We start from the raw sequence: 22,449 nt of genomic DNA, 5'->3' as shown, positions 1-22,449 counted from the left end.
CAAACCTAATGAAAATGTGTCACATCTGGGATTCATCTATCTCCCGTGACCTCAGTCAATGTTTCCCTTCAGGGTAAATAATTTGCCATATGCCATTAAGCCAAGAGTTTCCTGAGATTTCTCCATTATTACAGCATTTTTACCACTTTCCCAGAGAATTCACAAATCCCAGCCCACTTCTACTTCAGTTAGATATATTCAGGGAAGAGGAATAGTTAATCGCATCTTTAAATTTCTTAGCAGGTCTGCCTTTAAAAATTGGAACTTCTTTCTGTGTCCAACCTTTTTTGGAAGTCCTTGGTTATCAAAGAAAGCTGCAAACTATTATTAACTAGAGGCCTGGTGCATGAAAGTTGTGCACTCAGCCCAGTCTGTGCCCTCTAGCAGTCCAGGAGCCCTTGGGGGATGTCTGACTGCTGGCTTAGGCCCGCTCCCCACTGCACATCCTTAATGCTGCCGTGGAGGCAGGAGAGGCTCCCGCCACCGCTGCTGCACTCACCAGCCATGGGACTGACTTCTGGCTGAGCAGCGCTCCCGCTGTGGGAGCGTAGTGACCACCAAGGGGCAGCTCCTGCATTGAGTGTCTACCCCCTGGTGGTCAGTGTGCATCATAGCAACAAGTCGTTCCATTGTTCAGTCAATTTGCATATTAGCCTTTTATTATATAGGAATATTAATTGAGTTAAAATTTCAAACTAGGATTTATGGTCATAGTCAATATGATACATTATAACTTGAATAGGTCTGATGGGAACAAAAAAACAAACAAATCAATTTAGCACTCTCATCACATAAATTCAAAATGAAACTGTCTATAGTGCTTCTGATATATCAGAGACAGGACAATCCACTACAAATCTTCTAACACTAGTCCTAACCCAGTGCAGTAATGGTTGGAATAATGCTTCTGTGATACAACAGTGCCAATAGCCATGGGTGATGGAAAAAGAATGAGATAAATGTGGAACAGGATTTAAGTAGCAATTCATTTTTCAGTTTAACCAATTCAATCCTATTTCATTGATAGCAAACATAAGATTTTACATAAAGTTAGGTATATTTAAAGTTCTTTTCAGATTTGAAAAATGAATAGTTATAAACGTTTAAGTTTATAATATGAAACATTTTTACTAAATAGTTTTAATTTTTCTGATTTGTTAACAATTAAGATTGAGCTGGCTTTATGTTTTTATTTATAATTTAGAAATTCTAGTAGCAGACACTTTATAAAACTACACAGCTGTTTGAAAGACACAGAAATTTACATCAATGGAAGTGAAGAACTATTTCTGAATTAAAGTTTACTTAATAGTTTCAGATGTGCAATACAAGGTTATATTAAATACAGACAAAAATTACAGAAAAGAAAATCAACAAATGTTTTTCAACAATTTTAGAAAGACTGAGCTAAATTCTTAGAACAAATTTAAAAGGTATCAGAGAAACATATTCTAGACTGAACCAGTTATTAACTTTTCATCTTTTCATGCTCTGAGCCACCATTCAACATTTTAAATATGAAAATGAAACATCTTTCAGAAAATGTATACAATAGAATAAAATAAATAATTATAAAGGCATATACTTTATATTTGCCCACATAACAAATTGCATTTTATCTTAATAATAATTTAATGCAACCAGGAAAATGGTTTATGAAAAGACATTTTCTTGTTTCAAAGTAATATTCTTTCCATAAAACCAAACAGATCTCATAATCTGTTAAAACTAATTACATTTTATAAAAATATTAGAAACCCTTAGAAAAATTATCTCATTTGAAAAAAAAAAAACACTTTATATCAGAGTGTGCCACACAGATATGCTTAAAAATTCAGCCTATACAGTCCATTCAGCTGTGAATGTAAACACACAGGACTATATTGGGGGAAATACTGAATTTCTAATACTCATGCCTATGTAGCTGGCACAGCTCCTTTCATGCTCATTTAATCTTTACAGGGTAAGGACTAGCAGGAGAATTATGGTTCCTGTGCCTGGGCCATATAGAGCATAGCTTGTCCAAGTTCCTTCACATATTTTCTCAGATCAGGTTTTCATTACATTTTATGGATAGAAACCCTTTTAAAACGTGCTCTGGGCATTTCCCAGCTACTTTCTAAAACTGGTTAAGGAGCAGACAGGCCTCCAAGAATGGGGAGCTCCCAGCAAAGGATGTTTTTCAAAGAATTCTTCAGGGTCCTCCTCATCCCCACCCTCCACCCTCAAAGGCTTTGACTTCAGAATGAATTCCTACCCAAAGGCCATCGCCAGCATGCCAAAATTGGCTGGAAATACTGTAACTTCTTTGGGTCAAGACTGCATTCTGACATTCTCAGGAACCAAATATACTGAGTTAGACCATATCTCTGGAAAAGGAGGGCAAATCTCAAACACACCAAGTAATGGTTGATTTTTCAGAGGATGTACCTTGCTGGCATTGCCCAGTAGGACAGACCTTGACCCTCGAGGACCTACATATTAAAAACAAAGTGGCATTTTCTCGGGCTGTGTGACAATCAAGTTCCATTTTGTAGTCCCTTTGGATAGCTGGATAACTGGCAAGATTCAAAAACAGCACTTTCAGAACTTGGATAAGCCATACCTATATGGCCCAGGCACAGGAACCACAGTTTTCCTGCTATTCCTGATGATGAGCTCTTGGCCACAAAAATATAGTTTAGGACCCCAAAATCACTATTTTTATAATGTTTACCTTCTATCTAATGGTACATGCTAAATTAGAAAACCGACATCTGTTTTCAGCATAGGAAACCAAGTAATTTAACCCACGCTTGGCTTTTAAAGGAAAAAAAGGACATTATATATGTCTGAAAAGTGGTATCCATACTATACACAAATGTAAAAGTCGAGGTATTTTATTATCTTTTCCGTTTGGTTAATGTTTCTTTTAAAATGCCAAGAATCTGAAAGAGCTCTCCAAGATTTGTTTCATTAGGATCATTCCCAAATGTTTTTATACTGTTGACCTTGGAATAAGGTGGGGATCAGGGTTGCTCACCCCCATGCAGTTTAACTTTTGACTCTACAGTTGGCCCTTCACATCTGCAGATTCAACCAACCACTTATGGAAACTATTTTAGATCCGTAGTTGGGAATCTGTGGTTGGGGATGCATCATCCGTGGGTAATTGAATCTGAAGATGTGAAACCTGCAGTTATAAAAGGCCAACTGTATTTATTTAAAGCAAATCTGCTTATAAGTGGACCTGCACAGTTCAAACCTGTACTTCTCATCTCACCTGGAGCCGGTAGGCTGGAGAAGTCACCCTCAGGTAATAAACTGACAACCAAGGATCATGATCATGTCATAGATCTTGGCTTTTGTTTTAAAGACTTACTGCTCACTACTCCTATTTGGTGCGCAGACCTGCAGCATCAGCACCTCCTGGAGTTTTGTTTTAAAGAAATGCAGAGTCTCAGGCCTGTGCAGACGAACGGACCCAGAAGCTGCACCTTCACAAAATCCATCAATCCAATTTAATTTCTTCACAAAATCCCTGCGTGATTTGAATGGACTAACTCACCAGGCCACAGAAGTCATAAACTCTGGAATCTGGCAAGTTTTATTTTCCAGGTTGATTATCACCGGGTGCAGCAGAAGCTGGGCATCCACCGTCACCACTGGTCTTGCTCTGCAGAGAGAAATACAAGATGTAAATGAGCCCCAGGAGCCATAGGCAGAAGCCCACCCCACTTCTACAGGCCACCGCCAACATCCCTGCTTTTGTGTCAAGAATTTGCCTCACTGCTTCAGCAGGTGGGCACCAGACTCAACTAATGACATCTGGGAGCTGGCGGACACAAATAAAGGATGTCCTGGCCCCGGCAAGGAAAACCGCCTTCCACACCTGCTTTGTTTATGGAGTGGGTTCCTAGCATTTTGGCAAGGTTGTTATGAAATACTGCTCTGGCATATGCCACTATATCTATATCCACCTTACTGGCTGATTATTTTTTAGTTTGATCAAATTTTTTAGCCATGCTTTACAGATTTAACTTCACATAGAACAGTGGTTTTCCTGACTATATAATATAAGCATCCAGGAGCTTTAAAACAGGTAATATGCCCCTCCTGCCCCTCCTCCCCCACCCCCCCCCCCCCAAACGCACACACAGGCAAATCACTAGGGTCATTGGGTCAGGATCAGGCACTAGAAGGTTAAAAAACCTTCCAGGTGATTCTACTGTGCCGCCAAGTTCGAGGAGAGGGGCTAATATAAACTCAATTAAAGTCATAACCAGATGAGAATGTAAGTCATAGGGGAAGGGGACAAAACAATTTTTAAACCTCGGTTCCAAGTCTTCAGATGACAACATGAAATGCTGCTGTATCGCATGCATTTTTCTCTGACAGGTCAGAGGCTGTGCCTTGGGCAGGGTATTGTTTAGGACGCTACTTTAAACAATTTCAGGATTACAATGATGGGGTCCACTGGAATTTTCCTAAACTCTGTTACCTTATTTATCTGTTCTCTGTTATATAATTTTGCTTTCAATATATATATATATATATATATATATTTGTTAATCTTCACATGAGGATATTTTTTTCCATTGCTTTTCAGAGAGAGTGGAAGCAAGAGAGAAATGGAGGGAGAGAGAGAGAAACATCAATGTGAGAAATACACATTGCCTGGTTGCCTCCCACACACCCCCCAACCAGAGGTCAGAGAGTGAACCTGAAACCCAGACATGTGCCCTTGACTAGGAATTGAACCCACCACCCTTTGGTGTGAGAGCTGATGCTTTAACCACTGAGAAACACCAGCCAGGGCTGTTTTTAATATTGTGTTGTTAGCTCCAGTTCTTGGGAAAGTAGATGATAAGACAGGATGAGACATGCAAGACATTCAGGGGGCAAACATTATGAGAAAAAAACGGGAGAGAGTGGAGGAGGCTGGGAGCCAGTGGCCAGACTGTGATGCGGGCTGATCTCTGTGAAGAAGCGAGGGAAGAAAGGGTATCCAAGTGAGGAGTTCCAGCCAGGGCACGGGGAGCCAAGGCTGCGGTTAGAGGAGCTCCATGTCTCTCAGGGATGGGCCTGCGCTTCTATCGCTGCTGTGCCCAGTGATTGGCTGGGAGCAGCTCATGGAACACCTGACCTTGGCGAATGTGGTGGTGGATTCGGAGCATAGCGCCTGGCTGCCAGTCAGTTTCTCTCCATAAGCTCTGTTGAGTGCTTCCTTGTGGCCACACCAAACACAGCCTCATCCTCTGGTGCTTTGAACAGTTCACTCATCTGTTTGTAACCTGAAGTGGGGAGTGGCTGGCATAAACTGGCCCTGAGGGTGTTGGAATTGGTGAAGAAAATCTTGCCTGCTGAGGAAACCTAACCTTAGACTCTCTCTAGGAATTGAGCTAGGTTAGCAGTATGTGCCTAGGACACCCGGAGCAGCTCTCTGCCTCTGTCTTTGATATCCAGACCTAGTGTCTCCTATTCCCATATACTTTATTTTTTAAGAAGAAAAAGAATCTAAAAATGTTGAGCACCAATTGTCTACCAGTTACTATTCTTGTACTTTGCATGCAGATTCCCATTTAATGCTTTTGACAAAAATAGACTTATAAAGTAAATATTGTTATCCCCATTTTATGGATGAAAAATGAGAGGCTCAGAAAGATGGGAACTTGGCCAATATTACAAATTGTGAGTGTGTGGGAATGGCCAGGTTTTTGAAGCCTGACCGATCTGTCACATTTGAACTGATGTTCAATGCTTGCTATTAGAGGCTACGAATTCCTGATATTTTCTATTCCCTAATTTAGTGGCCTCACTTTTCTTTAGAGGACATGGTTACATTCTCCCACCACACATTCCTTTTCTATCATCACATTTTAATGCATTTATAAAGCCAAGGGACGCAGGTAAATATAGTAACAATAAAAAATGTTTCACTTTATAAGTGCTACTAAGATTCTTATCTTCTTATATTTTTAAATCCTCGCCTGGGGAGAGGTGTCCATTGATTTGAGAGAGAGGAAGAAGAAACATCAAACATCAATGTGAGAGAGAAAGATCGATTGGTTGCCTCCCCTATGTACTCTGATGGGTGATTGAACCCACAACCCGGGCATGTGCCCTGACCAGGAATCAAACCTGCCATCTTTTGATGTATGGTGCAATGCTCCAACCAACTGAGCAATACCAGCCAGGACTCATATACTAACATTATGTTAGTAGGGGCTGGAAGTCTTGTCATGAGGTATGAGAATAAAAAGATAGAGGGATAAATGAACAACAACAACAACAAAAAAATGAGAGCAAAAATGTCCCCGAATTTTAAATAGAGCATCTAAATGTTCTCCAAAATAAATATTTGGGATATACTCTTTAAGACAAAACCAATAACATAAAGGAAGTGCATTTGAAACAATTAGAAAAACATCCTTTAGTGGATGGAAAAAGAAAATGTGGAGTATATACACTGAGTGGCCAGAGTATTATGACCACCCCATCAGTACTTCGTTGGGCCACCTTTTGCCTTCAATACTGTGGCGATTCTTCTTGGCATTGACTCCATGAGATGTTGAAAGGCGATGCGAGGAATCTGACACCATGCCTGATGAATAGCACTGTCCAGTTCTGTGAGATTTGATGGTTGTAGAACCAGCTGCCTGATAGCTCTTTAACTTTGTCCCACAAATGCTCAGTTGGATTGAGATCTGGTGATTGTGGGGGCCACCTAAGCAAGGTAAAGTCTCCCTCATGTTCTTGAAAACACTCCTGCACAATACGAGCACCGTGGCATGGCACATTGTCTTGTTGGAAGAAGCCATCTCCATTGGGATACGCCATCAACATGATCAGCAATGATACTTAGGTATGTTGTACTATTCAGACGTTGTTCTACATGAATTAAAGGGCCCAAATCATGCCAGGAAAACATGCCCCAAACCATAACACTGACCCCACCAGCTTGAAGGGTTGTACTCATGCATGTGGGGGTGCATGCTTTCATGCTGTTTCCGCCAAATTCTCACTCTGCCATCTGGAAATGTGATTCATCGGACCACATGACTTTTTTCCAATGCTCAACTGTCCAATCCTTGTGTTCCTGTGCGAACTGGAGACATTTTATCTTGGTAACTGCAGACAGCAAAGGTGTTTGAACAGGCCTTAGGCTTCCATATCCCATAAGATGCAGTGTATGGCTAATTTGCCTACAAACATCAGGTGGTCATAATAATCTGGCCACTCAGTGTATACAATAAAATATTATTCAGCCATAAAAAGGGAAATATTGCCATTGCAACAACATGGAAGGACCTTGAATGCATTATAAGTGAAAAAAATTCAGATATAGAAAAATACCATATGACTTCATTTATATGTGGAATCTATAAAAAAGGTAATAAAAAACAAAAACGAACATAGATACAGAGAACAGATAGATGGTTGCTAGAGGTAGCAGGGGTTGTGTGGGGCAGGAAAAAATGGGTAAAGGTGGTCAAAAGTACAGACTTCCAGTTATAAGATTAAATAAGATCTGCAATGTACAGTGACTATAGTTAATAATACTGTATGTATACTTGAAAGTTGCTAAGAGGGTAGATCTTAGCAATTCTCATCACAAGCAAAAGAAATTTGTTACTATGTGTGGTGATAAATGGTAACTAGACTTATTATGGTGATCATGTCACAATATATACAAATATTAAATCATTATGTACACCTGAAACTAAGATAATGTTACATGTCAATTATATCTCCATTTAAAAAACATTTGCATATCGCCAACCACATACCTATAAACAGCTACTTTTCCTGTTCCGAATGCACCCACAATTAAATCTAAAAAAGACAAAAATACATGCACAAATTTTATAGAAACAATTAATCTAAGCTTATCATCATAAATAGCATGTAGAGCATCCTGAAATGCCAATTGTAAGATGAGAGTCAGAAATAAGCATAACAAATTCTAGAAAGCTGGCCTTCTTCATCACATTTTAGAAAGGATATTGGAACTTCACTGTAATTGTTCAATATGACACATGAACCAGTAGATTTCAAATCCTTCTGGACTCAGGAAGGCCAGCTTTCTAGAAATGCTTAAGAAACTCATCATAACACTACCTCTCCCATCCTCCAGACTTAAGGCACATATCCTTAAGGAAAGCAAAAGGGGAAAAGCATGTGTACAGGGCCTACTGCATAACAGGCTCTTAAGTAGGGTATTCCTAAAAAGTGTATGCACACACTTTGAATAATTATAAAGGCAGTGCTTATTAAAATACATTTCAATTTCAAAATTGAGCTATCAGCTGTTACATTTTTTGGGGACACCCTGTATATTGTTTTATTATTCCCCTACCAGCAACAACCCTATGAGGTAAGTAGTATTACCAATGAAGTGGACATTTTGACTGTCATCTTGACACAACCATTTGCTCTTTACAAATATATACTTTTGGTAAAGTGATCAGTAGTATATAAAATAATTAGCATATCATTATAATGATCTCAAATAATGACAACAATGATAATAACACATATTGAACACCTACTATAGGCTAGAAAATTTTCCAAAATATTTACCCTGATTCCTAGAAAGAAGTTAGGAAGTCTCTATTATTAGCACAACTTTGCCGATGAGTACATTGGAGCTTAAGGAAGCTCACCTATAAGCTCACACAACTCTGGCAGAGGTAGAGTTGGGGGACAGCAGTCCTAGATGATTTGAGGGGCAATGCTCACAGTGATCTCAGCGATTGGCTAATATACAGGCATAACCCTGTTTTTCTTATTCTAATTTATAATGGTTATTCTTGGTGGATGTAGTCAAACAAAAATAAAAATGAGAATGGCTAAATGTGTGGAATAAAGTTTAAATGTAGAGGTGAGAACTGGATATGGTAGAAATAGTGGCCGCAGAAGAAAACTTACAATACTCGAAACTATAATTGGTTAATTCTAGTACAACTGAAGTAAAAATGAAAAAAAGAAGAGGGGGACTATATTTGACCACTGCATATGGAAAAGCAATCAAGGAATTAAATTGGATTGATGGAGTTTGCACAGGAAAATGATTTGTAGTCATATTCCCTCAACATTCATTTTTCCGGAGCATAGAATGGTGTCAGACTCAAGCAACTATGATTCTCTTCTGGATGCTTCCCTTGGCTGTGCCAAGATGGATAGGAATTGGAAAGTAACTAGGAGCTAATGGCTCCACCCTATGAGGCAAATAGTATTACCACTGAAGTGGGACATTACTTCTTTACCCCTCAGGAGGAATGACTCTGAGCATGTACTTCCCTGTCTCCCAGATTTCCCCAGCTAGATAGAGCCCTAGTTGCCCACAGTGTCAACCTTTTTATAATAATATTATATTATATCCTTCCTTTCCACATCTCTCTTCCCTACTCCCTTAACAATGTTTTCTTTGGATTATTTCTCAAATCGCTTCTTTTTTAATCCTTGTCTTGAAGTCTACTCTGGAAGAAGCCAACCTAAGACAATAATCCTTGTTCAAATTGTGTGTGTTGTTGTTTTTAATGGCCTTGAACATCTTCAGGGTTAAAACCATGGTCAGAATGTCTCTTGTTTTATCAACACAGAATCCAATTCAGGTAATAGCCCAGGATTAGATTCCAAATCTCCATATTTCAAGAGATGTGGGCGCTAATGTTCAAATAAGTCAAATTAAGGTGATCTAAGGACCTCTGTATCTGTGAGATTAAAGAACACATTAAGAAAAGGGCTACAATTTGCCCAACTATAGTTCATGGAATAAAATATTCTTTTCCAAGAGTTCAAATCTTTGAAGCCAGAGCCAAAGTTCCTAAGTCTACAATTTTTAAAAATCATATCAGAACTGCAACATTTTCAAAATTTTCTGTTATATTCATTTCTTCCAGTGTATCAGTGCCTTTCTCTTTACTATGTCAGAGAAAAAAGAGCTACTGACTTGAAGAAACCTGAACTGTTCTTCCTGTGTGATCATGGGCTCCAATATTTAGACAAGTGCAACACAGGTGGCCCTTGGCCGGATCCATATCTGTTGACATGATACCAGATAGGAGAGTTCCATTATGAAAACTCATCAAGAGGAATTATGTGCTTTACTTTTGGTTTCAAATAAGTATATACCAAGATTAGATATTTTATAAATAGCATGAATTATAAGAACGGACTCTCTGAAAATGGCAAAGAAAACAGGACTGTAAGCTCATCCAGGGAAGGACTATTTCTTCAGGCTTGCATATCACAAAGTCTTTATAGAATGGTATGGGTTGAAATAAAATTATCTTTGCATCCACAGTACCAGTTACAGAGCCAAATTAAGAGCGGGGGTTTATAAATTTCTATGAAATAGGGGGATAAGTAGTAATGAGACAATATCCTAAAGATGAGAAAGATGAAGGAATAAGACAGTTATTAAGACAGGCTAATAGCTAAATTCTGTTGTATTTTTGCATGTGCACTTGTAGGTATCAGGAAACACACACACACACACACACACACACACACACACACATACACACACACAGGTCCAGATTCTAGAAAATTCTAGAAAGTAATATAGTGGCTGCATCATGATTACATTGTCATTATAGATGAGAAGGTGACAAACACCCTCCTAATGGTCAAGAGCAAGAGGCCTTTTTCTTTAGGAATGTTCATTCCAGTGCCTTAGGGTGGGAATTTTCCTACTCTGGAAAAATAAAATAACTGGCAAAACAGGCCACAATTTTCTTCATGAGAATGTGGCCACAGTCATTCCTAGGCCAAGAAAACAATTATCTACCACAAAAGTATGTTTGTCTTTTGAGACACCACCTTGGTATTGTGCCTGCTGGAAAAGGCTAGAAGCTTTTATGCTCAGAACCTTAAAGTTCTCAGATCTCCCTAGAACAGTGGTCTGCAAACTCATTAGTCAACAGAGCCAAATATCAACAGTACAATGATTGAAATTTCTTTTGAGAGCCAAATTTTTTAAACTTAAACTTTTTCTAACGCCACTTCTTCAAAATAGACTCTCCCAGGGCGTGGTATTTTGTGGAAGAGCCACACTCAAGGGGCCAAAGAGCTGCATGTGGCTCGCGAGCCGCAGTTTGCCGACCACTGCCCTAGGGAAGGAGGATTGATCTGCTGATCTGTGTTCGTCACCAGTTTGAACTTCCAAAATAGGTGATTTGTTTGGATAAGTAGTATGTAGTTGCTGTATATATGTATTTAATGTGCTATATGTATGTTCCATATACATATATTTATATTTGTGTATATAAACAGGGTGGGGCAAAAATAGGTTTATAGTTGTTTGTATGGAAAACAATACAATAATTAATAAGTAATAATATAAGAATAAACTGTGTTTCCTGTACTCACAACTGTAAGCCTACTTTTGCTCCACCTTGTATGTATACACACATATTTGTGTACATACATGCATAAACACACATTTTTTTTGGTTCAAATGAATTGCTTTATTTCCATCTTTAACACCAGCAGAGGGGTCCAAAACACACTCACTGTGGTACATGAATGTAGTTTTAATGTAACAAAGAAATATTTGAACTATGAACAGTAAAAAAGAAATTAATAAAAAAAAGAAATATTTGAACTATGTACATTGAGGAAGGGAAAGGAATTACTTTTCATATCAAACTTTTCTTATTTTGTGGTTTCTGAATAGTAGACACTAAACATACTTTCCCTCCAATTTAACTCAGTATGAAGTAATACAACTTTTATGATCAACCATTTGTCTTTAAGCATAAAGACATATACACATATACACACAAACACGTACACACAATTTATTTTTAATCTTGCAGAATTCTGTCATGTTCAGGACTTTAATGGTAGTCAGAAAACAAAGACATTTTGGGACTGATATTCAGATTCATAACTCTGCAAACTTTCTCCTTCACTTTGAGACAACAGGCCTTATACCATTACCTAATGTTTACTTTCTTATAGAAATTTCTTGAAGCCAGATTCTAAAAACAAACACATTCAAACAAATGTGTTTAAATTTCTTTAAACAAAGATACCCATTATTTTTCTTGAAGAAAAACTGGCAACTAAAATTGGTTCTTCCCCCTTAATCAAAAACTGTTCTCAGAATACTGAAGTCCTTTTTTTTAGCACCTCACATAGTCTGAGAAACACAGTTTATTTTCCTTTTGGCTTCTGATGGAACAACTGAGTACTTTTAAGGACACAAAAAGAGGACATTAGCATGAACGCAGGATCAGCTGACAAGAAAAAATAACCCTAAAAATGCGAGGTCATAGGAGATGTATAACACCTCCATTTTATATTTCATTTCTACAAAATTTGTTATTTTTAAATAAGGAAGAAGAAAAGATCCGAGCTTTTAAAGTGGTAGTTGGAGTATAGAGTCAGATTTCATTAAACTATGAAGAAAAATTGGGAGTTCTATTTGAAAACATCAGCCTTGTTTTGAGTGTAGATTTGATGTTTGGGTTGTGGGCAAGTAAGAGAGAATAAAAACTTCCTAGGAGAAGGGGAGCAGATGGAGGGGAAGCCAGCATGAGGAGCAGTGACCATATTAAAGAATCACCCAGTGTTATTTCCTGGAAATCACCATGTCCCTCGAGTGCCTACATTTCACAGTCACGGGCCTTCTTACTCTCTCATCTTGTTGAGAAATATAGGAGTGGGCAAAAGTAGGCTTACAGTTGTAAGCATGTGAAACAGTTTATTCTTCTATTATTATTTATTAACTAGGGGCCCGGTGCATGAAATTCTTGCACTGGGGGGTGGGTCCCTCAGCCCGGCCTGTGCCCTCTCGCAGTCCAGGACCCCTCACTCCTTACTGCCCACTTACTCACGCTCCTTAACACTCGGCTCGCCACTCCTTAGTGCTGCCTCGGAGGCAGGAGAGGCTCCTGTCAACACCGCTGTGCTCGCCAGCCGTGAGCCTGGCTTCTGGCTGAGTGGCGCTCCCCCTATGGGAGCTCACTGACCACCAGGGGTCAGCTCCTGCGTTGAGCGTCTGCTCTTTGGTGGTCAGTACACATCATAGCGACTGGTCATTCTGGTGGTTCTGCCGTAATGGTCGCTTAGGCTTTTATTATATAGACTAGTGGCCCAGTACACAAAATTTGTGCACATTAACAGGGAATTAATTAGAGGAAATATTGCTATTTTGCCCTTTCTCTATAATAGAAGTGTCAGAGATGAAAGAAAATTAATAAAATGTATATGAAAATCTCCCTCCTGTCAGAGTCTGGGGCACGCTGTGGGACCTAGAGTCAAGTTGCCACCCACCACCCGCACGCACTTTGAAAATGCAGAAGACCCAGACCCAGCCAGCCCCACCCACATTGGGTGAGACCCAGACCTGGCTGGCCCCACCCCCGTCAAGCCCCTCTGGGCAGTGGGCGCAGCCTCAGGTCCCTCAGCCCAGTGCTGGGTGGGGGGCACAGCCTTAGGTCCCCTGGCCTGGCACTGGGTTGGGGGCACAATCTCAGGTCCCCCGTCAAGCCCTGCTGGGCAGGGGGGGCATGGCCTGAGGTCCCCCAGCCCAGTGCTAGGGCGGGGGCACAACCTGAGATCCCCGTCAAGCCCCGCTGGGCAGGGGGCATGGCCTGAGGTCCCCAGGCCTGGCACTGGGGTGGGGGACACGGCATGAGGTCTCCCATCCCAGCACCGTGGCAGGGGGCACGGCCTGAAGGTCCCAGTCAAGTCCTGCCAGGTGAGGGGCATGGCCTGAGGTCCCTCGCCTGGGCCAGGTGCCATGCAGCCTCAGGTCCCTGCTATTTGGTCGTGACATTATGGAGTCCTGGCTAATTTGCATATTCCTCTATTATATAGATAGATTTTAAAAACTAATATTTTAAAATAATTATGGACAATGAGAATTGCCATAAAGAACCTCCAAATATATGAGAAACATGGGAATGTAAATTTAATAATTGTATGAAAAGATTATGATTAATCAAAAAGAAAGGCTTCCTTAAACATGACCAAAAAATGTAGAGGTCACAAAGAAATTTTAAAGTTTAAACTTTGGCAAAAAATCCAAGCAAGGTCAAATGAGCAATAAAGGAATTGTGAAAGGTGTGTATAATGTATACTAGAGGCCTGGTGCACAAAATTCGTGCACTGGGGGGGTTGTTCCTCAGCCCAGCCTACACCCTTTCCAATCTGGGACCCCTCGGACATCCCTCTCACAATCCAGGAATGCTGGCTCCTAACCACTCACCTGCCTGACTGCCTGATTGCCCCTAACCACTCTCCCTGCCAGCCTGATAGCCCTCTAACTGCTCCCCTGCTGGCCTGATGACACCTAACTGCTCCCCTGCCGACCCAATCACTCCCAACTGCCCTCCCCTGCAGGCTTCGTTGCCCCCAACTGCCCTCTTTTGCTGGCGATCTTTTGACAATGTGGGGATGGCCATCTTGTGACAATGTGGGAGTGGCCATCTTGTGATAACATGGGGGCGGCCATCTGGTGACAACGTGGGGGCAGCCATCTTGTGATGATGTGGGGGTGGCCGTCTTGCGACGAGAGGTCATGAGGGTCAATTTGCATATTACCTCTTTATTATATAGGATGCCTTATCAAACGTGAATATTTTTCAACTAGAGGCCAGGTGAATGAAATTTATGCACTCGGGGGGGGGGGGTGTCCCTCAGCCTGGCCTGCACCCTCTCTCAGTGCAGGAGCCCTTGGGGGATGTCCAACTGACACCTGTGGGAGCACACTGACCACCAGGGGGCAGCTCCTGCATTGAGCGTCTGCCCCCTGGTGGTCAGTGCGCATCGTAGTGACCAGTCATTCTGCCGAGCAGTCGATTTGCATATTAGCCTTTTATTATATAGGATGTTTACAAGAATGTCTGGCATCTAGTAAAAAATAAACATTAATTACTATTATCAACCCTAATCTATAATAATAAAAGCATAATATGCTAATTAGACCAGATGACCTGGACGAAGTGGGGCTGTGAGGGAAGCCCGGGTCCTGGGTGCCAGAGGGAAGCCAGTGCTGGCAGCTGGGGGAAGGAAAGCCTATTCTTGCATGAATTTTGTGCATCAGGCCTCTAGTTCATAATAAAAACTCATAAATTAATAATAAAATGATAAGCATTCTAATGCAAAGACTACAAATAGTCAATTCACATAAAATAAATAGCTACAATCAATAAATATATGAAAAGATCTTCAACCTCATTAGTCATAAGAAATACAAATAAAAGGAACACGTGGCTATCATTTTGACCTTTCAAATTGGAAAAGATACAAAGATTAGTACTAGGCACTGTTGGATAGAGAGCCAAGGACCAAGAATTCATATACTCTGTGTGAGTATGAATTTGAACAATTTTTTAAAAACGTAATTAAATTTATTGGGGTAAAATTGGTTAATAATATTATATGTTTCAAGTGTACAATTCTATAATACATCATCTGTGTATTGTGTTGTGTGCTCACTACCTAAAATCCAGTCTCCTTCCATCATCATGTATTTGATACCCTTCACCCTTTTCATCCTCCCTCCTCTCCCTTCTGGTATCTACCATACTGTTATCTGTGTCAATGAGTTTGTTGTATTTGTTTGTTTGTTGCTTTCTGTTTTATATCCCCCATATGAGTGATATCATATGGTTCTTATCCTTTTCCTTCTGACTTATCTCACTTAGCCTGATACTCTCAAGATCCACCCATGTTATCACACATAGCAATATTTCATCATTTTTATGGTGAGTAGTATGCCATTGTATACATGTACCACATCTTCTTTATCCAATCATGTATAGAAGGACACTTAGGTTGTTTCTATGTCTTGGCTATTGTGATTAATACTGAAATGAACATAGGGGTATATATATCTTTATGAATAAGTGTTTTCAAATTTTTCTGAAGAGGAATTGCTGGATCACATGGTAGCTCTATTCTTTTTTTTTGGGGGGGGTGGGAAACTTCATACTGTTTTGCATAAAGCCTACACCAATTTACATTACCACCAGCAGTATACGAGGGTTCCCTTTTCTCCACATTCTCTCCAACATTTGTTATTTCTTTCTTATTGATAACTAGAGGCCCGTGCATGAAATTGGTGCATGAGTAGGGTCCTTAGTCTTGGCCAGTGATCAGGGCTGATTAGGGCCTTCCAGGTGCCGGCATGGGCCTTCTTTCATTCCATTATGTCCCCTGGTGGTCAGTGCACATCATAGCGAGCTATTGAACTCCCAGTCTCCGGGTCAAACTCCCAAGGGGATAACTTGCATATCCTATATAATAAACAGGTAATATGCAAATTGACCCTCACACCCTCGCACAATATGGCCTCCCCCTTGTGGTCAAAGAAGGCCGCCCCCATGTGGTCAAAGATTGCCGCCACAAGATGGCTGGCAGGAGAGGGCAGTTGGGGGTGACCAGGCCTGCAGGGGAGGGCAATTGGGGGAGACCAGGCCTGCAGGGGAGGGCAGTTAGGGGTGATGAGGCCAGCAGGGGAGGGCAGTTGGGGGGGACCAGGCCTGCAGGAGAGGGCAGTTGGGTGGTCCAGGCCTGCAGGGGAGGGCAGTTAGGGGTGACCAGGCCAGCAGGGGAGGGCAGTTGGGGGGACCAGGCCTGCAGGGGAGGGCAGTTAGGGACAACCAGGCTGGCAGAGGAGGGCAGTTAGGGGCAACCAGGCCAGCAGGGGAGGGCAGTTGGGGTGGACCAGGCCTGCAGGGGAGGGCAGTTGGGTGGGACCAGCCCTGCAGGGGAGGGCAGTTAGGGGCAACCAGGCTGGCAGGGGAGGGAGGGCAGTTGCAGGGGACCAGGCCTGCAGGGGAGGGCAGTTGGGGGTGACCGGGCCAGCAGGGGAGGGCAGTTGACGGCAATTGGGTCAGCAGGGGAGCAGTTAAGCATTGATCAGGCTGGCAGGGGAGTGGTTAGGGGGTGATCAGGCTGGCAGGCAGGCGAGTGGGTGGGAGCCAGCAATCCCGGATTGTGAGAGGGAAGTCCGAGGGGTCCCAGATTGGAGAGGTTGCAGGCTGGGCTGAGGGACAACCCCCCGCCCCAGTGCATGAATTTCGTGCACCAGGCCTCTAGTTAGGCAGATAGATAGATAGTCATTCTGATAGGTATAAGGTGGTATCTTATTGTAGTTTTTTTTTTTTTTTATTTATATTTTTTTATTTTATTTTATTTTTTTTTTCAAATTTTTATTAAGGTATTATATGTGTACATATCTTACCATTGCCCCCCACCCCCACCCCACTCCCTTACATGCCCTCACCCCCCAATGTTTTGCATCCGTTGGTTACTCTTATATACATGCATATAAGTTCTTCAGTTGATCTCTTATTTCCCCCACCTCTCCCTAACCTTACCACTGTAATTTGACAGTCTGTTTGATGCTTTACTGCCTCTGTAACTATCATTTTGTTCATCAGTTTATAATGTTTTTCATTATCCCCAAATGAGTGGGATCATGTGGTATTTTTCTTTCATTGACTGGCTTATTTCACTTAGCATAATGTTCTCTAATTCCATCCAAGTGCCTACAAATGGTAGTAATTCCTTCTTTTTTATGGCAGCATAGTATTCCATTGTGTAGATGTACCATAGTTTTCTGATCCAGTCATCTGCTGATGGGCATTTAGGCTGTTTCCAAATCTTAGCTATTGTAAATTGTGCTGCTATGAACATAGGGGTGCATATATCCTTTCTGATTGGTGTTTCTGGTTTCTTAGGATATATTCCTAGGAGTGGGATTACTGGGTCAAATGGGAGTTCCATTTTCAGTTTTTTGAGGAAACTCCATACTGTTCTCCACAGTGGCTGCACCAGTCTGCATTCCCACCAGCAGTGCACGAGGGTTCCTTTTTCTCCGCATCCTCGCCAACACTTGTCGTTTGTTGATTTGTTGATGATAGCCATTCTGACAGGTGTGAGATGGTATCGCATTGTTGTTATGATTTGCATCTCTCGGATAATTAGTGACTTTGAGCATGTTTTCATGTGTCTCTTGGCCTTCCTTCTGTCTTCTTTCGAAAAGCTTCTATTTAGGTCCGTTGCCCATTTTTTTATTGGATCATTTATCTTCCTTTTATTAAGTTGTATAAGCTGCCTGTAGATGTTGGAAATTAAACCTTTATCAGTGATACCATTTGCAAATATGTTCTCCCATACAGTGGGGTTTCTTGTTGTTTTGTTGATGGTTTCTTTTGCGGTGCAAAAGCTTTTTATTTTGATGTAGTCCCATTTGTTTATTTTCTGTTTGGCTTCCATTGCCCTAGGGGCAGTATCACTGAAAAAGTTCTTTTGGCATATGTCTGAGATTTTGCTGCCTGTGGATTCCTCTAGTATTTTTATGGTTTCCCGTCTTATATTTAAGTCCTGTACCCATTTTGAGTTTATTTTTGTGTATGGTGTAAGTTGGTGATCTAGTTTCATTTTTTTGCATGTATCTGTCCAATTTTCCCAACACCATTTATTAAAGAGACTGTCTTGACTCCATTGTATGCTCATGCCTCCTTTGTCAAATATTAAATGTGCATATTGGTTTGGGTCGATATCTGGATTCTCTATTCTGTTCCATTGATCTATATGTCTGTTCTTGTGCCAGTACCAGGCTGTTTTGATGACAGTGGCTTTGTAATACAGCTTGAAATCTGGTATTGAGATCCCTCCTACTTTATTCTTCTTTCTCAGGATTGCTGTGGCTATTCGGGGTCTTTTTTTATTCCAGATGAATTTTTGGAGAGTTCTTTCTAGGTCTGTGAAATACGCCGTTGGTATTTTAATGGGGAGTGCATTGAATCTATAGATTGCTTTGGGTAGTATGGACATTTTAATGATGTTGATTCTACCAATCCATGAACATGGTATGTTCTTCCATCTGTTTACATCTTCCTCTATCTCTTTTTTCTGTGTCCTGTAGTTTTCCGCATATAGGTCTTTTACCTCCTTGGTTAGGTTTATTCCTAAGTATCTTAATTTTTTTGGTGCGATGGAAAATGGGATTGCTTTTTTAGTCTCTCTTTCTGTAAGTTCATTGTTGGTGTATAGAAATGCCATAGATTTCTTGGTGTTAATTTTGTATCCTGCTACATTGCCGAATTCATTTATTAAGTCTGTTAGTTTTTTGATGGAGTCTTTCGGGTTTTTTATGTACAATATCATGTCATCTGCAAATAAGGACAGCTTTACTTCTTCTTTTCCAATTTGGATGCCTTTTATTTCTTCTTCTTGTCTAATTGCAATGGCTAATACTTCCAGTACTATGTCAAACAGGAGTGGTGAGAGTGGGCATCCCTGTCTTGTTCCTGTTCTTAGGGGAAATGGTTTTAGTTTTTGCCCATTGAGTATGATGTTAGCTGTGGGTTTATCATATATAGCTTTTATGATGTTGAGGTATGATCCTTCTATTCCCACCTTGTTGAGAGTTTTTATCAAGAAAGGGTGTTGGATTTTGTCAAATGCTTTTTCTGCATCAATTGATATGACTATGTGATTTTTATCTCTCAATTTGTTTATGTGATGTATCACATTTATTGATTTGCGGATATTGAACCATCCTTGCATTCCTGGGATAAATCCTACTTGGTCATGGTGTATGATCTTTCTGATGTACTGCTGGATCCTATTTGCTAGAATTTTATTGAGGATTTTGGCATCTACATTCATGAGGGATATTGGCCTGTAATTCTCCTTCATTGTGTTGTCTTTATCTGGTTTTGGTATTAGGGTGATGCTGGCTTCATAGAATGAGCTGGGAAGTGTTCCTTCCTCTTGAATTTTTTGGAATAGTCTGAGGAGGATAGGTTTTAGTTCTTCCTTGAATGTTTGGTAGAACTCTCCTGTGAAGCCGTCTGGCCCCGGGCTTTTGTTTGCCGGAAGCTCTTTGATGACTGCTTCAATTTCTTCCATAGTTACTGGCATGTTGAGATGTTTAGATTCTTCCTGATTGAGTTTTGGAAGGTTATATTTTTCTAGGAATATGTCCATTTCCTCCAGGTTGTCCAGTTTGTTGGAATAGAGTTGTTCGTAGTATTTTTTAACGATCCTTTGTATTTCGGCGGGATCTGTTGTTATTTCACCTCTTTCATTTCTGATCTTGTTTATTTGGGTCCTCTCCCTTTGCTTCTTGGTGAGCCTGGCTAGAGGTTCATCAATCTTGTTTATCCTTTCAAAGAACCAGCTCTTGGTTTTGTTGATCTTTTGTATTGTTTCTTTGGTCTCTATGTCGTTTATCTGTGCTCTGATCTTTATTATTTCCTTCCTTCTGCTTACACTGGGCTTTTCTTGTTGCTCTTTTTCTAACTCTTTGAGTTGTTGGGTTAGGTAATTTATTAACCCTGTTTCTTGTTTTTTGCAGTAGGCTTGTAGAGCTATGAACTTCCCTCTCAAGACTGCTTTCGCTGTGTCCCATAGATTTTGGATTGTAGTGTTTTCATTGTCATTTGTTGTCATGATGTTTTTTATTTCATCTTTGATCTCTCTGGTAACCCAGTCATGGTTTAATAGCATGCTGTTTAGTCTCCATGTGTTTGATTTCTTTGGGTTGTTTTTATTGTAGTTGATTTCCAGTTTTATGCCACTGTGGTCTGAGAAGATGCTTGATATGATTTCTATCTTCTTGAATTTGAAGAGACTTTGCCTATGTCCCAACATATGGTCTATCTTTGAAAATGACCCATGTGCGCTTGAGAAGAATGTATATTCTGTGGCTTTGGGGTGAAATGTTCTGAAGATGTCAATTAATTCCATCTGGTCTAGTGAGTCATTTAGGATTGATGTTTCTTTGCTGATGTTTTGTTTAGAGGATTTGTCCAATGGTGATAGTGGGGTATTAAAGTCTCCTACTATGATTGTATTGCTGTCAATGTCTCCCTTGATATCCTCCAGGAGTTTTTTTATGTATTTGGGTGCTCCTGTATTGGGTGCATATATGTTTACCAGAGTTATTTCTTCTTGTTGGATTGCTCCCTTTAGTATTATGAAATGGCCTTCCTTATCTCTTGTTATGTCCTTCAGTTTGAGATCTAATTTGTCAGAAATAAGTATTGCTACCCCAGCTTTTTTTTCAGTTCCATTTGCCTGGAAAACCTTTTTCCATCCCTTCACCCTCAGTCTGTGTGCGTCTTTTTTTCTGAGGTGGGTTTCTTGTAGACAGCAGATATATGGGTCGTGTTTTCTTATCCAATCTGTTACCCTATGTCTTTTGATTGGGGCATTTAATCCATTTACATTTAAAGTTATTATTGATAGGTACTTATTTGTCGCCATTCCTATTCTTTACCCCTGTGTTACTTCTTTGCTTCCTGTTTCTTTCTTTCTTTCTTTCTTTCTTTTTTTTTTTTTTTTTTACAGTAGACCCTTTAGCATTTCTTGCATTGCTGGTTTGGTGGTAATAAATTCCCTTAGTCCTTTTTTGTCTGTGAAGCTCCTGATTTCACCTTCAATTTTGATTGACAGCCTTGCTGGGTACAGTATTCTTGGATTCAGCCCCTTTCTTTGCATGACTTTGTATATTTCATTCCATTCTCTTCTGGCCTGATGAGTTTCTGTTGAGAAATCAGTTGCTAGTCTGATGGGGGTTCCTTTGTATGTAACTTTCTGTCTCTCTCTTGCTGCTTTTAAGATTCTTACTTTGTCGTTGGTGTTTGCCAATTTAATTATAATGTGCCTTGGCGTCGGTCTTTTGGGGTTCATTTTGCTTGGGACTCTGTGAGCTTCTTGGATTTGTGTGGGTTTTTTCTTCCCTATATCTGGGAAATTTTCTGTCATTATTTCTTCAAAGAGGTTTTCTATTCCTTGCTCAGCTTCCTTTCCTTCTGGAACCCCTATTATGCGGATGTTGTTTTGTTTCGTGTTGTCCCAAAGTTCCCTTAGACTCTCCTCCTGCCTTTTAATTTTTTTTTCTAGAAGTTGCTTTTCTTGGGTATTTTTTTCCATCTTGTCTTCTAGCTCACTGATGCGGTCCTCTGCTTCTTCTAGTCTACTCTTGATGCTTTCTATTGAGTTCTTTACAGCAGCGATGTCATTTTTCATTTCTTCTTGGTTCTTCTTCATTTCCTCTTGGTTCTTGCTCATATTGTCGAATTTGTCTTCCATTCTTTTCAGCCACCTTATGACCATTTCTTTGAATTCTTTTTCTGGAAGGTTGCTTGCCTCCATTTCGTTTACTTCCTTTTCTGGTGATGCCTGCTTTTCTTTCATATGTGGGCTGCTTCTTTGTCTCCCCATGGTCTCTCTTCTCTGGGTGTCTGGTTATGTAGTTCTCTCTCTCCTTTCCGTGGTGGAGTGTAGAGCTCCTCTGAACCCGTGTGCTTGGGCCAGTTGGGGAGCGTTGTTCTGGGGCTCGCAGCTGTTCCTGGGGTGCCGCAGTTGTGGATTCTCAGGCTTCAGATAAGCTCCACCTCCTTCCTCTCCCTTGCACGTCCACTCCCTTAAACATTAAGCCTTCAGGACATGAGGTTCTGGTCGGCATCAAATAATCTTAGGAACGCCTTA

The 22,449-nt window shown here is 40.7% G+C and overlaps 1 protein-coding gene across 1 annotated transcript in view; it reads right to left on the bottom strand.

The window, feature by feature from the left end:
* The window catches only part of ITGA8 (integrin subunit alpha 8), a 216,396-nt gene that overhangs the window by 75,227 nt on the left and 118,720 nt on the right, over nucleotides 1-22,449 (bottom strand). Inside the window, exons 14-15 of the mRNA XM_080672065.1 lie at nucleotides 7,770-7,815; nucleotides 3,548-3,655 (exon numbers count right to left, since the gene is read on the bottom strand). Of these exons, the coding sequence (XP_080528191.1) occupies nucleotides 3,548-3,655; nucleotides 7,770-7,815 (154 nt within the window). The remainder of the gene's footprint in view (nucleotides 1-3,547; nucleotides 3,656-7,769; nucleotides 7,816-22,449) is intronic.

Source organism: Plecotus auritus, assembly GCF_963455305.1.
Source record: "Plecotus auritus genome assembly, chromosome: 1".
Taxonomy (NCBI): Eukaryota; Metazoa; Chordata; class Mammalia; order Chiroptera; family Vespertilionidae; genus Plecotus; species Plecotus auritus.
The sequence above is the reverse complement of the archived record's forward strand: the minus strand, read 5'-3'. Positions and strand labels throughout refer to the sequence as shown.